The sequence below is a fragment of the Peromyscus californicus genome, unplaced genomic scaffold, assembly GCF_007827085.1.
Source record: "Peromyscus californicus insignis strain IS unplaced genomic scaffold, ASM782708v3 Scaffold_17__1_contigs__length_78620276, whole genome shotgun sequence".
Taxonomy (NCBI): Eukaryota; Metazoa; Chordata; class Mammalia; order Rodentia; family Cricetidae; genus Peromyscus; species Peromyscus californicus.
In genome coordinates this window covers 39010886-39026595 of record NW_026294469.1, presented here as the reverse complement: position 1 = coordinate 39026595, position 15710 = coordinate 39010886, and the positions used below count along the sequence as shown (strand labels likewise).

The window sequence follows — 15710 nt, the reverse complement described above, 5'->3', positions numbered from 1 at the left end:
GAACTCAGGTTCTCTGCAAAAGGAGTATGTACTCTTAACCTCTGGGCCATCTTTCCAGCCCCTGAGCTTGATATATAATCTTAATATATAAAGTTTTGTAATCTTTAGTTGAATTACAGAAAATGAAACTGTTTCAGAGCTAGGATAAAGTTTTTTTTTCCTGTCAAATAACATTTCTAAAACTGCTGAATTTGAGTCACGTGATGGTTTCTGCACAGGTGTGTAATTTATAAAGCCAAACACTGCCAAATCCAGCTAACTCAGAAAATGCAAGTGTGGAAATCCAAGGCCGACAGCATCTTTAAACACAATTATTCCTGTTAACATGCTGTCTCATTAGACTACTTTAATTTTCTAGCGATTGAACAACACTTAACTTCTACTAAAAATATTTCAGCCTATGGATAAATACATTGATCTTCATCTGTTCATCAAGGTGGGTTTGTTAAATTATAACTGAGCTCAGATACTCACATCAGGTATCTCAAGGAGCATTTAAAATTCTCAGTGGGGAAAAAGAACCCAACTTGACAGGTTCAAGCTACAAAAACTATTATTTTAAACCATCAGTGGCAGGAATCCATCAGAAGTTTGAGCTTTGAAGGCTTTTTTTACATGTGTAGTCACATAGGGGTGTGTGTGTGTGGGGGGGCTTTCCAGAAAATCACAAATGTGATACTGTTATTTACACAAAAGGAGGCATTTCTGTATTGTTAAGGTTTCTCACACATGCTTTTCTTTTAAACAAACTGAGTTGTATATGCAAGTTCTAATAATCAGAAAAATACACGGGTATGTTTTAAATCTTACTTGTCAAAATGTTTTCAGCCTCCAAACCTGGAAATAAGGTCGACGCTTTGAACTGATGCCATACTACTCACACAATGGGGGCTGTCTTGGTGCAGGCAGCGTTCTGTGCCTCCATCAAAGGCTGTCGGGGCAGGGGGGAGGGGGGGACGCCTCACCTCATGAGCTCATGTGCAAACCGTCCTTAATTGTGAGCACCTTGAGCGGAGGCACCACAGGAGACAGAAATCTGAGCTACACAATGCCTTCAAATTAGAACTCATGCTGCAACACTGAAAATGCCTTTGTATAAAAATTAGACCCAGATCTTGGAGGATAGGTCAGACCTGTAGTTATTTAAATTCGGTTGAAGTTGTCACTGTATGAAAAATCTTTTCAGGTATAAACCTCTTCTCTGAGCCAATAGTGTGTCTACTATCACTTTTGGTCATGCTGCATTTAAATACAAGCAAGGGTGAATTGATATTGTAGTTGTGATACTTAAGTGTGACCTCAAGAGAACTTTAATTTCCCTTGCCTTCGTCTCCTCATTTGCAAAAGAATGAGGATTTTGGCAGGGGTTTTTGAGTGAATGTGCCTGGCCCATGAAATCCATATCATAAATGTTAACTGCCAATATTGGCTATTGTTCGATTATTATGTATCTCACACTTTTTGTAGAAAACCCATCAGCACATAATTAATAAGTCAGTTTTAACACAATTCATTCTTTCACCAAACCTAAAAGGGCATTATTTAGAAGAAAAAGGAATACATATAGGAAAAACAAAACAAAAATTAACCATGAGAGTTAGTAAACCAAGACACAGAAGATCCCAAATTGCATTAACTCAGATCAGAGTTATCTACCCTAAGCTTCTTCAAATTCTTCCTAGTTCCAGCCCTTCTTGCCAAAAGTAATGCAAAAGGGGAGGGAGTCTCGTCACATCCGAAATTAGGCTGCTGCTCAGACAAAAAGAGAACCTACATGCATCAGGAAATAATGTGCTGATCGTGACATTTTAACTGATGTGGAAAACGTGCTTCCCAGGCAAAAAAAGGCAGTAAAGAGTCCCTGCTTCAGCCTTCATGTTCTTCCATGTCTGTGAGTTCAGCATTTGTGGACTGAAAAATATTTTCTTTTAAAAAAAATGTGTTTGTAGGGGCCAACAATATAGCTCAGCAAATGAAGGTGCCTGCTGCTACTGGTATCTGACACATGAGTTCAGTCCCCCGGACCCACAGGTGGAAGGAGAGTATCAGCTCCTGCAAGTTGTCCTCTGACCTCCACAGGCATGCCCACACACATACACACAAGTAAATGTAAGAGAAAGTGTTTGTACTGAACACACACACACACACACACACACACACACACACACACACGCGCACACACACACACACACACACACACACACACACACACACACCATTTTTTTGTGATTATTCCATACACAAAACACTTGTTTTGTTTTGTTTCCAAATCAGCAGTTACATTGTACACGTGTTGTAAGTAATCCTGAGGCATGTAAACATAGGAAGACATACAGGTAGGCTAGAGACAAATACTATGACATTTTCTATAAGGGACTTCAGCATCTGTAGTGTTTGATATCTACAGGATGTTCTTGAACCAATTCTCCACAGATACTTCTTTTTGCCTTTCTGGGTGTGCTGACTAGTTTTCTATCAATATGACACAAAGTAGAGTCGTTTGAGAGAAGGGAGCCTCAACTGAGAAAATGTCTCCATAAGATCAGGCTGTAGGCAAGCCTGTAGGGCATGTTCTTAAATATTGATTCATGGGGAGAGTCCAGCCCATTGTAGGTGGTGCCAGCCCTGGGCTGGTGGCCCTGGGTTCTATAAGAAAGTAGGTTGAGAAAGCCATGGGGAGTAAGCCAGTAAGCAGCACTCCTCCATGGCCTCTGCATCAGCTCCTGTCTGCAGGTTCCTGCCCTCTTTGAGTTCCTGTCCTGACTTACTTAGATGATGAACTGTTATACTGAAGAGTAAGCCAAATAAACCCTTTCCTCCCCAAGCTGCTTTCAGTCATGACGTTTCATCACAGCAATAGTAGCCCCAAGACAATGGCATATGAAACTAAGGGATGCTACCACTGTCCACATGTGTATTGTGTTGCTACCCTACAGGTCCATCAGTATGACCCAAATGTGCTCAGACATCTCTAAATTTCTCCCAAGGTCCTCTGTGTTTTGTTGGTCACATCCTGAGTTAGAAATTCTTGAGAGGCTGTCTACATCACTATCCATACTTCTGCTGTGCAAGATCCAGTAGAGAAGGAAATATGGCAGATCAGTGGCTCCCATCAGATCACAACACTCTTAGCTTTTCTGAGGTTGGAAAAGGGCTGGTCAAGGATGGCTTGTGGAGCTCTGTGTATGAGCCATTGAGCAGCTTTGAAGTCCAATCATTAGTAATGTAGCCATTTTGCTAGCGTTAGGACATCTAGCAATCATCTACCGGCTCTAGGAGGTAAGAATTATATTTTACCTCAAAATCAGAATTTAGTATCACTCAGGCATAGATACTTTTTGCCTTTGCTGTTTGTCTTAACTGGGCAAAGCTGGGTCTCAGAGAAACATAGCCACTTCCTTCTATTCTATGATGGGTCAAAGCAGACCTTCCGGAATCTTTACTCGTGGGACCTTTTCTGGTGAATTTTTACTTCACTGTCAATATTCTTGAGGTAGGTAAATGACAGACTCAGTGGCAGTGCCAATATTGAGTGCCGGTAGTTGGCTCTGTTATTTCCTAGATGACAGAGTTGGCCAGTAGGCTTCTAGTTCTTTTACATCAACAAAGGTCTACTTTATCACCCATGCACCTAAAATGATACAGAAATAGCACACCACTTGCTGGAGACAGACACAGTCATGGGTCCACTCATCCAAATAGCAAATAACACAATCTAAAACCCAAGTAGTTAAATAAAAAAACGATGGCCTTTATTCATCAATCCCCATTAAACATTGAAATGCATCCATCTTTCTTACATTACTAAGCAACAGCCTTTCCATCCTTTCACCCCTCACCCCCCTAAATTAGGCTGCCGAGTTCATCTTCAAACCCAAGATGATTTTCCTCTTTTTCACGCTACTTACATTTTATTGTTTCAATATTAAAGCCGATCTAGAATTCTTTTTCTCCTATGTGTGAGATGGATGTTAATACCGGAGACATCTGTCAGCACGTGTTCAAGATGACATCACAGTTAGGCCCTAAGCAAGTATTTCAAGGCAACGGCATGCTGCTACAGTTTTGAGAATCTAAGTATCACGTTGGTACCAAGAAGCACAACTCAGTTTCAGAAGCACACTCTTACAATGGACACATTATTTATTTCCACAGTCGTGATTTCAGAAATGCGGTTTTCTGCTTTCCTGATGGTTCCATGGCCTCAGATTTAATTCCTGAATGTCAATGACAATCTGTAACAAAAGAATCGAGTAGACGAGGAAGCAGAATTGTTTCAAAAGGATCAATGACAGCAGAGAGAGGCCCTTGGCATTTTAAAAGAGATACACAGACATAGTAAAGGATAAAAGTGAGCCAAGATACACAACTTTGTACATATTAGAAATATCCAATGTGCCACCAACACGATTTCCCTAAAACACAAAAAAAATCCCAGTGACTGGAGTGAGCCACGCTCATCTGTCTTTGTGTCACTCTACATTTGAATTACCAACCCTCTATTTTTTCCACATCCTGACATTTATTAAGTAAGATATTTCAGCCAGAATTTTTGGCAATATGCTTTTTTTTTTTTTTTTTCCAATTACAACAAGCCACACAAAAGTACTACCATTAATGTCCAATGATTGTATCAGGCCAAGCCTTTCTGAATTACACGTGATCTTTAAAAGATTCTCCGTCTTCCCTTCATGAGTCAGCAGTGCTCTGTCTCCACATAAATCGCTGCCGGCCACACGCGTATGTCACAAGCTCATATGTTCTCTTCATCCAACATTTTGTTGATGCCATCACAAAGTTTCTGTAAGTGAGGTTTAAATTTTCCAAAGGGATTATACAAGGCAGCCAAAAAATCACAATCTGAAAAATGATCAAAGACATTATTAACCCGTCCGTGAGACTTGGCGGTGAGGTGGCGCTGAATGATGTCATGCAACAGCTCCCGGCACTCATTCAGCAGCCTGGACAGCACGTTGCGGTCGAAGGTGTATTCCACCTGGTGGAAGCTGACCACCGTCATGGCAAGCTGGTGGACCTTCTTCTTGAACTTCTCCATCAGCGCCAGCTCGTCTTGATTGAACTGATTGTTCCTGTGGAGAACGGCCAGCTTGATGACCGTCTTGATGAGGTTCTTGATGACCCTCTCCGCCTCCTTCTTGTTTTGGGTGTACTCCTTGGTCACCCTGTAGAGCTCATCCAGCACCTCGCTGCTGGTGTCATCGATCAGCGTGGTGGCGATGGATTTGGATACCATTTTACCCAGGATCTTCTTTTGCGCCTGAACGGCCAGGTTTTTGGAATTAAAGACATCTGTGGCCACTACAAAATAAAATGAAAAAGGAGGGGCAGAAAGAGCAAAAGATCAGTAAATAGCAAGCAAAATGAAACAACAAAACAAATCTCCAAGTATTAGGGAGTATTTTCTCTCTTTCCTTCACTATTTACAGTTTGTCTCCCACTTACTGATACAAGTTTCTGTTCAGAAAAGAAAACAGATTCAATGTTTTGTACATTTCTGTGCATTGGGTTCTCATTTGTGGAATTAATGGGTTTATGTGTAATTAAAATCCTTTATACCTTCTGCTATGTAGTCAGTGATTTCTTTAGCAGTTAACATTGATAACATCCTTGAAAATAACTTTTAATTTAAGGGGGGGCTGGAGGGCTGAAGAGATGGCTCAACCGTTAAAGGCTCACAATCAAAAATATAAAAGGGGTGGAGAGATGGCTCAGTGGTTAAGAGCACTTGGTGCTCTTGCAGAGGACATATGTTCAGAATTCAGAACCTACACTGGGAGGCTCACAACAGCCTGTAACTCAGGCTGTATGGGGATCTGACATTCTCTTCTGGGCACCAGCACATATACAGCACACACTCGCACAGATGTGCACACAGTCATATAAATAAAAATAAAAGCCAGGCGGCGGTGGCACACGCCTTTAATCCCAGCACTCAGGAGGCAGGGCCAGGCAGATCTCTGTATGTTCAAGGCCAGCCTGGTCTACAGAATGAGTTCCAGGAAAGCCATGTGGTTGCATAGAGAAATCCTGTCTCAAAAAAATAAAGAAGGAAGGAAGGAAGGAAGGAAGGAAGGAAGGAAGGAAGGAAGGAAGGGAGAAACTCATTTGAATGAAAGCAGGTTAAATAGCAAGGCCATGATACTGAACAAGATGGAACACTGACTCCAGCAAACTCGAAGGAGAGTCCTCTTTTATAAACCAGTTACAGAAAGCCTAAGTGCCTTAGACATTGGTCATCGCTCTTCCCGCCATCCCACCCACTTTGAATTTCACTCCCAGATGTCAGCTTTTGGAAGGTCACACTCCAGAGAGAGCTCACTGTCAGCTGCTGTTCCCGATCCACTGTTTCTTTTAAGTCTTGAGGAAATAAGCTTATTTCATGAGCCAATGAAACATGCTACATGAAGAACATACTCTGGAAAAGCAGATCCTCGAGTTGACTTTTGGCATGATTGTAACTTAATTTGCCAGATGTTTAACACACACACAAGAGTTGCACAAATTACAGATTAATAACACATGAAATGGAATGTGTCTACTTAAGGGCCCAGCAGTGAAAATGCTCTACAAACCACCATTAGTTTTATTCTACTATGATGACCCCTTCTATGTGCTGGATGCAATCTGAAAGGTTGCCTACGATTCTGCTTTTGCTCCTTCCCCTGCCTGGCTGAGGGCCTCAGAGCTGCAGTTCTCTGGGTATCTACTCCACCATAGGATCCAGGGATTTCTGTTCTCTCTGTTCTCAGCACAAATGCCCTTAGAGCAGTTGGAATACAAGCATTTAGAAATGGAGATGAACAACTTAGGGCACTGATGTTGTAAAATGGTTTCTAGTTTGGATAAAAACTAGCATTGCTAGGAAGCAAAATGGCAGGCGTATCAAGGTCGGGCTTGAAGGACACATAGGAGCAGTAACTGCATCAGTGTGCAAGTGTCGGGCTAGCTGGAAGGTGGGGACAAAGAGAATCCACATGACATTTGAAATCTGGACTCACAGCAGGTAGATCGTCTCATACAGGTTATTACAGAATGACTCCTCGTGTGTAGAACTCACCCAGGAACACACAAAGCTGTGCGTCTACTGAGAGGATGTCATGGAGGAACCAGAAATGGTGCCCTCCCAACTGTCATACTGAGTTACAGAAACACGAAGTGAGAGTGCAGAAGAACAGAAATGCGTTTTGAGAGAGAAAAGGAAAGTGAAAAGCTGTGAGAAAAGGCCAACTTTGGGAACGTTTCCAAGCTTTTAAACCATTTTTAGTTTAATAGTAATCTATTCTTACCCCTGTCTCTTCAATGATTCACAAGAGTGTTAATTCACATTAATGAAATCCTACACAAAGAAACGCTACCCCAGCAGTTCATATTGCCACATAATGGCCAACGACCCTCTTTTATGTTATAGCTCCAGATACACACCTTAACAAGTAAATCTGGTTTCTACGGGAAGAGATACACAACCACTTTCAGATACATAACAAAAAACTTAAGATTTCAGCAACTTATTTTATATAAAGGCTCTTCTGCTTTGAATCTCTTTGAGATTGACAAACCAACCCCCCATCTAGAATCTACAACCATGTTTCCCAGATCAACACACTTGCTCTTGTGAAATACTGAAACCAGAGAGAGGGAAGGGAGGAGAGAAGGAGGGTAGGAGGGAGGGAGGGTGAGGGGAAAGGAGGGAGATTCAGATTCCTCAGTGCTAATTGCTCAAGGCTGGATTTGCAGCTTTGTAGCTTGTCAAACTACCTTTCTCATTAAATCTCAACATCCCATTTTGTTTCAAACATAAAGAGAAGCAAGAACTCCACGGCACAGCATTTTAGCTTCCTGCAAGCCAGGGAGGAAAAGCCAGTCTACTGCAGACTAAACTAGACCATCCTCATTTACTGTAACCGAGTCATAACCCAGACATGGAAGTTGATCTCTGAGGCTTTTCCTTTCTTCCCAGAACTTCCACATGACACTTCCATTTTAATCTTTAGATCAATTCAGTGCACTCTTCTCCCTCTCCACTGGGAAGACTTACATCCAGTGGGTTTATTTTTCAGCATTGGAAATGGCCTCTTTCGAGCCAAGCCAAGGGTTGTGGCTGACAGCTGCTTGCCAGGGATATGTGGTCTGGGATCATAAAATGTGACTGTTTTCTTTCTTGGACATTAACTGCTGCTAGTCTCGCCTGCTCCAGATCATTGTCAGTTCGGTATGCTCTGTCAGATCTCTCAGAGGCCTGCCACATCTCAGAGCTAATCCCAGACTCCTGTCTAGTCTCACCCCCATGTGGCACCATCACCATGGCTTCAGAGAGCACCCGTGTGCCACTGACTCCCACAGTCCTAATGCAGCCTGACTTCTTCCCCAGACTCATTTTGCAAAAACATTTAAGACTCTTTTCTTTTGAGATTTTGCAGACATCACAGACGTACCATGTCCCTAACTGAATCCTTGCTCCTCTCCCCTTACTCCACCCTCCCTGTCCATTACTTACCACCCAGATTAACAGCATCTCTCCCAACCACTGCTCAAGTCAGAGACCTGGGAACCATTCACCATCTCATCCTCCCTTTTCCTTGGTCCATTACCAAGTTTTTTTTTTTTTCCATTTTCACCATTTATTAGTTTCTAAATTCTATCCAATTACTCCATCTCTGCAGACATCATCTAGTTCAACTCCTTTCCAGTGTCTTTTCACGCTACAGTCAGGGTATTTGTAAAATGGACATAGAAAATGAGGTTCTTTTTAAGTTCGTTGCTAACCATCACACTTCCCAGTTCCTCAAATCATCTTTTACCTAATTGTTATCGGCTCTCCCTTTGGGCCCTGAGCTCTCCAAAAGCAGACTCCATCTGTCTACTTCTCTGTGACATGCCCTGGGCTTGGGCAGGCACCAGTTTCTCCCATCTCTTCACCATACTTAAGTGCTTCTCAAGGAAAACGTTTTGGCCTGAAGAAACACGAGCTTAAAATACATATTTGAGTGTTTCTGTTTGCTTATTTTAAAACTTAGAGAAACGGGCACTTGTTGTAACTCACTAAATACGTGGATTATGTCATGCTGTGTGTCCCATGTCCCTTCCTCCCCACAGTGTAAGCATACTTCAGAAAGTGGTTTCTCTTACCACCAGCCATTAGTTTTTTTTTTTTTAAAGAGGCAAGATTTATGTCTACTAAGGGAATACATCAGAAGCTAATAATACAGATATTTTGAGTATAAGCAAGGTATACTATTTCTGACTGGAGCTGCAGGGGAAGATTAGCCATCCTGGCCCATCTCTGCTTCTGGTTTGGTCTGTGTTTAAACATGGGACAGAGAGACAGACCAAGGCATGTCCCTGGAAGCCACCGAGATGCACACAGATGTTCTCCACGGAGACAGTGTTGAGAATATTGACCCACTGTTTATCTATTAAGATGAATTCATTTGCCTTGGAAATAGACATGGAAATTGTTGGCTGAAAAAAGCCATGCGTGAGGTCCTACTCAATTTCTAGTTTTTGGGGGAAAGACTGTTCTATAGAAAAGGCTACATCGTACTTTGCATCTGCTCACCTCACCTCTAGGACTTAATCAAGCAGTCTGCTTCAGCAATGTTTTCTGTAAAACAAACTAATATTTAGGGAATCCTGGTTTTACCATCAACAATCATAAAGTTAGAGATAAATATTGATGGTAAAAATATTCTGACCCATGTGTGCAAGAAAAAAAAAAGTGCTCAGAACAAAGATGAAAAGCCTTTTGATAAAAATCAATGAATGAAGAGTATAGTTTTCTGAAAATTAACAAAACTGCCCCACAATTGCTAATACCACACAATGAAGGATTCAAGTCATTTTACGTATTTATCAACAAACACGATCTTTTTCACTCAACAGGTTTATTACACTTGGCATTTTGGAATACTGACCACAGATACACATGTCATCCCAAATCTTTACCTAATTATACTCAATTCTGTGGATCCAAAAGGAGGAAGTATGGGGAAAAAAAAATTTGGAGAGCATGTCTAGACATTGTGCAGAATGCATTCATGTTCTTTAAACAAACAATGCAAAACCTTAGCTCTCTTATATTTGAATAATTCCAAATGGAAATGGACTTAGGAAAAAAAAGCCAGCTTTGGGGATAAGGAAATGGTTGGAACCAAACCCAGCTTCATCATGAGTGAGCTCAGTGGGCTAAGATAACCTCCCTACCCTGGGATCTAGCAGTGCTCCAGGGAGAGTGATTGGTTGTGTATCCTAACACCAGTCTCTCTACTGAAAACCCCGACATAGGAAAGCAATAGTATAGAGAAGAAATGTAATTAAGGGGAAAGGAGAGAGGGGAGCGGAGGGAAGGCACAAGGTGGGCAGGGGCTGGAGTGGGAAGGCTGTGGCCAGTAGGAGCGTATCTATAAGAAGTGTAAGGACAGCTGGCCCCCGAGATCAGAAGTAGCACGCATAGCTGGAGAGAAGACAAGCTCCAGGCACCTTAACACGAACTGCATTTACGTCCTAAGAAGGAGAAGGCCATTCCAGAGATTGCTATCTTGGGAGAATTGATATACCTTGGATCCTTAACTTGACCTTCAAAGGCACAGTGGCATGCATACATTCTCTTGATCTGAGTCGCTAAGAACCAGCAACACACACTACCACAGGGACAAGGCTCTTGCTTATGGAGGGGGTGAATAAAACTTTTCCAGTGGAGTGACAGTGAGTCTTGGCATTCTTGTCTACAGATCTTTGGATTCTCCTTTGTGTTCGGTGTTAACAGCTTGCCTTGTTGCCTCATGAACTCGGGTAAGAAAAATCTCCATGACATCCGATTTGTAGTCATGTGAAAGTCGTGAAATTATCTTAAAATTACACCTTCCAACACATATGGGAATTTTAGCAAAAAATATTTAAAGTTAAAAGGCTGCAGTGTAAATGTCAGTGTATGAGTGGTCCTTTCTGGTGGCATTCCTTCCCAGCGCTCTGGAAAAGCAGTCTGCCTAATAAGGCCAAACGTTCTGCCACTAAGGAGTGATGGAGCCACTGGGCTCTTGCTGGGACTGGGTTTCCTCATCTGTAAGCTGAGACTATCGATTCAACCTCTTGGAGTTGTTCTGAAAATGAATACACAGGGACTGCGTGGAACTGCTACCGTGCCTACCACAGAAATGGTCCTCTGCAGACTTGTGAGGAGAACACAACACATAATAAGCTTCATATATATCTCAATACACACTCTAGTGATGAATTACATTGGGTCAAAATCAACCAGCTCCTCCTGTTAGTACTATGAAACTGAGAAATGCAAAGCACCGGATGGTTGTGTGGAAACAGAGGCCTCCTGTAGTGCACCTAATACCAACTTACATTTCCTTTCCCATGGTCACATCGAAACACGTGTAACACATGTAAATCCTTTGGAAAGAAAATTTTAATTTCCGAAGGATTTCAATTTCTCTTAGCAACAGATTCAACTGCAGAGAGGCAGTAGGCGGGTCTTTTGTCTGAGGAAACTGGTCCTCTGAGAACAGAAAGGACGCCTACCACCCGAAGACAAGAAGAGACACAGTTGCCACACGCATGCAAAGCTGCGCACCAGGGGCATCTCGAAAAGGAAATGAAACAAAACAGTTATAGCCTCACTGTGGCATCGCTCCTCCAGGTCTAGCCCTCCAAATCCTCACACAGAATCAGACATGGGCACAGGAAGCTAGTGCTGTGAAACGAAGGGCCCAAAGGGGAGAGAGCTGGGCTGGAAGTCTGGGTACAATTTAATTTCTTTGAAATTCAGTTTTCTCATTTGCTAAGGTGCTGGCGTGGGGGGAACACGTTGCCTGGTGGTGTGGACTGAAATGAGATCTAACGAGTTACAAATACTGAAGCAGCCTATCAATGTGCTAGGCTCCGGAGGGGTCTCAAATGAAGTCTGACTTCAGCCACCCTCCTTGGTGTGACAACGAACCTCTGAAGAAGAGACGGCTAGAAGAGAGGAACCAATCCAAACACACCGTGACCTCTCTGCTCATTTCTCTTCATCTCTTCTAGTTGATAATGTGTGGACAAGACAAAATAAGCCCGGAATATGACAAGAAGGCTTTCCCTGTAGGACCAAAGGCTATTTTTTGTCACATTGACACTGAACCTGTTTGTCATGATTTTGAGGTGTGTCCTTCACTCATATGCTGGATTTTGTGGTGACTTTGAACATGTAAAGCCAGGGAGACAGGTCAATGGGTAAAGCCAGAAGACATATGTTAGATTCCCAGAACCCATGTAAAAAAGCCAGGTATGGAGGCATGCCCCTGTAACCCTGGCACAGGGGTGGTGGTGGGGGCAGACAAATGGGTTCTGGGGCTTGCTGGCAGCCAGAGGAGTGTGGTTGGCAAGTTCTAGGCTAATGATAGATGATAGATCCTGTCTCAAATGAGGTGGACAGTATCCCTGATGATAACACCCCAGGATGACCTCTGGACTCAACACAGGTGTATACATGTGCATCTGTACACACACACACACACACACACACACACACACACACACACACACACACACACACGCACACGGACATGCAGCTATATGCACACAAATATGCACACACACACAAAAGACAATGCCAGTTGTTTCAACTCTTTTAATATCCTATTATTAGACCCACCTCTGCCTTTTCTCCAATGTTCTCTAGGGATCATTCCACCTCTTTATTGCCTTCTTGATGGAGTAAACTCTGACGAGACATCCCTATTGCCTCCAGAAATGGAGGAAAATTTGGTGATGTTTAGATGAAGCAGTATGGTTGGATCTCAAAGAATGTCGGTTTCATAAATGTTAGGACAAAAGTTAGAGAAACAAATATATTTTATGGATGCCCAAAGTCACGGCAAGACATATATAGTCATGAGAATCCATTAAATTATCCTAGGCAATAATCACAGGAGAGACACAAATAATAGACAATAGTAATAGTAGCCACCATTAAAAAATAGTTTGGTTGATTCTTTAAGAATTTCATACAATGTATTTTAATCATACTCACCCCTCAAATTCATGGCCTCTTTTTTCTTTTATAACCCCTCCCTCCAATTTCTGTCATCCCTATGCTTCTGGGTGTGAGGCCATCTACTGGAACATGGCTGACCAACCAGGAGCCACATCCTTAGAGAAACTTGACTCTGCTTCCCCTAGAACCTATATGCTCCACAGTTCTGCAGCTGAGGGTGGGGGCTCATGAGCCCCTTCCCCCTCCATGCTAGAATGTTAACTGGGCACCCATTGATTTAAAAATCCTTGCTATGCTATCCTAGAACTTGCATTATCTTATTGAAGTTTCACACCAATCCTAGAAGGAAGACTATTACTGCCCATATTTTCAGGTTACGTGTCTGAGGCACAGAAAAAAAAAAATGAATTACTTTCTTATACAATATATTTTGATCATATTCCCTCCCCCAACCCCTTTTAGATCCTTCTCACTTCCTTATCTACCTAACTTCATGTTCTCTCTCTTTCTGAAAAAAAAAAAAGACAAAACAAAAATAAAGGTTAACATACAGAGACACACACACAGGAAAAGCACACTTACAAAACATGGAGTTCCTTTTGTGTTGGCCAACTGTTCCTGGCCACGAGGCCTGTCTTGGTTGATACCTTTAACAAACCCCTCCCTTCAAGGCTCAGGGATCTATGTGGAAAAGGAGGCAGAAAGATTCTAAGAGCCAAAGCTGGTGGACGACTCCCAGGAAAGAGTGTCCTCCAGATACAGCAGGACTGATTCATATATGAACTCACAGAGCCTGAGACAGTACACACAGGACATGCACATGTTCAAACCAGACAAAAATCTCAACACTAACAAGGGGAAGTGGACCCAAAGTCCCTAACCAAAAAACCTGCTGGGAAAGGGTACATTAGTTTTCTCTAACAGAGTGTCCACTGAAAGTGAGTTACCATCAAAAGGCCACAAGTCGGTGGATGGGAGAGACAAATTTGAATGCATGCATGTCCAATGCTAAGCTCTTCTCTGAAAGAGCCATGTGATACAGGAGTTTTAGAAATAACATTTCAGCCGGGCAGTGGTGGCTCACACCTTTAATCCCAGCACTCAGGAGGCAGAGGCCAGTGGATCTCTGTGAGTTCAAGGCCAGCCAGGACTACATGGAGAAACCCTGTTTTGAAAAAAAAAAAAAAGAAGACAAAAAGAAAGAAAAAATAATCTAAGGATGTCTCTCGAAGGGAAGGGAATCCAATGAAAAAGAGTAGGTCCAGCCCAACTGAACTTGAACAGCTTGTGTTTTCAGGATGCACCTGCTTAGCTTTAAGAAATTATTGTGTTTTAATCTAAAAACAAACAAAAAAAAGATATACTTACACTACTCAAGAACATGAATGTAATCAAATCAAGTGAAAAGTCCCTCAGCTTTACCCCACTTGCTGCACAGTTCTGATCTCAACCCTTGCTTCAAGAGGCAACAACTGTTCTGAGATTTTTGGCATCTTTTCAGAGCTATGCATAGATCTGCCCCCTGCACAGATAAGCAAATATATGAATAGATCCTGAGCTATGTGAAGAAGTCTCAAAGGTCCTCCACCTCTCTACTTTGATTCTGAGCTAGGGTTTCACTATGCAACAGCTCCGGCTGGCCTGATACTCACGATCCTCCTAAGTGCTAGGATTACAAGGGCACACCACCACACCTAGACTAAGGCTTGCGACTCTTAGGAGCTGTGATTTCTGAGTGATGAAAGAGCTACACATAACAACGTGTAGGCGTTGGCAATTCTAGGCGGAACCCATAGATATAAGATGACAATGTGTTGAGAACAAGGCCGTTCCTTTGTGGCTGCCCACACACATAGCAGGAGTAGTAAGGGTCCTTTAGAAGAGGTGGGAGGAAGCAAGGCTGTCTTCTTGAAATGTGTGAAATGGGGACCAAGCACTGTGGTTAAGATCATCATGTAATTTGTCATCCAAACGGGATACCTTTGAACAGGGTGCTGTTGGTAATGGCACCATGACAACAGAGCTGTGACGCCTCAGGGAAATGCAAGTAGTTTTCCTAGGTGGATAAGAAAGGGGTAAAACTGAGAATTTATTTGAATGTTTATAAGAATTTTCTTGAGAATCCTGTAAACATACGGACCAGGTTTTCTTCCAAACTTTGTTATAAACAAAAATACTAGGGATTTTTTAATTTAATTTTTTAAAAAAAATTCTTTTTTTTTTTTTTTTTTGGTGTTTTGAGACAGGGTTTCTCTGTGTAATAGTCTTGGCTGTCCTAGAACTCACTTTGTAGAGCAGGCTGGCCTTGAACTCCCAGAGATTTGCCTGCCTCTGCTGGGATTAAAAGTGTGCACCACCATTACCCAGTTTAGTTTGTTTGTTTTATTTTTGCTTTTTTTTTTTTTTTTTTGAAGTTAAAAGGAATCATATTGATGGTGTGGGGAGAAGACTCTCTAGTTAAATAGGTCTGGAAAGCAGTGTATACTAAGGTTTTTTTGGAGATGCTCAAGTATCCATACAGTAAAAAACTTAGTATTTTAATTTTGCTTAATTAAGTTTTCTAAAAAAAAAAACACTTCAGGTTTTTTTTTTTTTTTGGTTTTTCGAGACAGGGTTTCTCTGTGTAGCTTTGCGCCTTTCCTGGATCTCGCTCTGTAGACCAGGCTGGCCTCGAACTCACAGAGATCCGCCTGGCTCTGCCTCCCGAGTG

General features: G+C 42.2%; 1 protein-coding gene across 5 annotated transcripts in view; it reads right to left on the bottom strand.

The window, feature by feature from the left end:
* Positions 1-3730: 3730 nt before the first annotated feature.
* Tnfaip8 (TNF alpha induced protein 8) overlaps positions 3731-15710 on the bottom strand; it is a 115333-nt gene continuing 103353 nt past the window's right edge. For all 5 annotated transcript variants that reach the window (XM_052742171.1, XM_052742170.1, XM_052742169.1 and 2 more), the window contains exon 2: positions 3731-5319. In XM_052742171.1, coding sequence (XP_052598131.1) covers positions 4754-5319 — 566 coding nt within the window. In that variant the 3' untranslated portion in view covers positions 3731-4753. The remainder of the gene's footprint in view (positions 5320-15710) is intronic.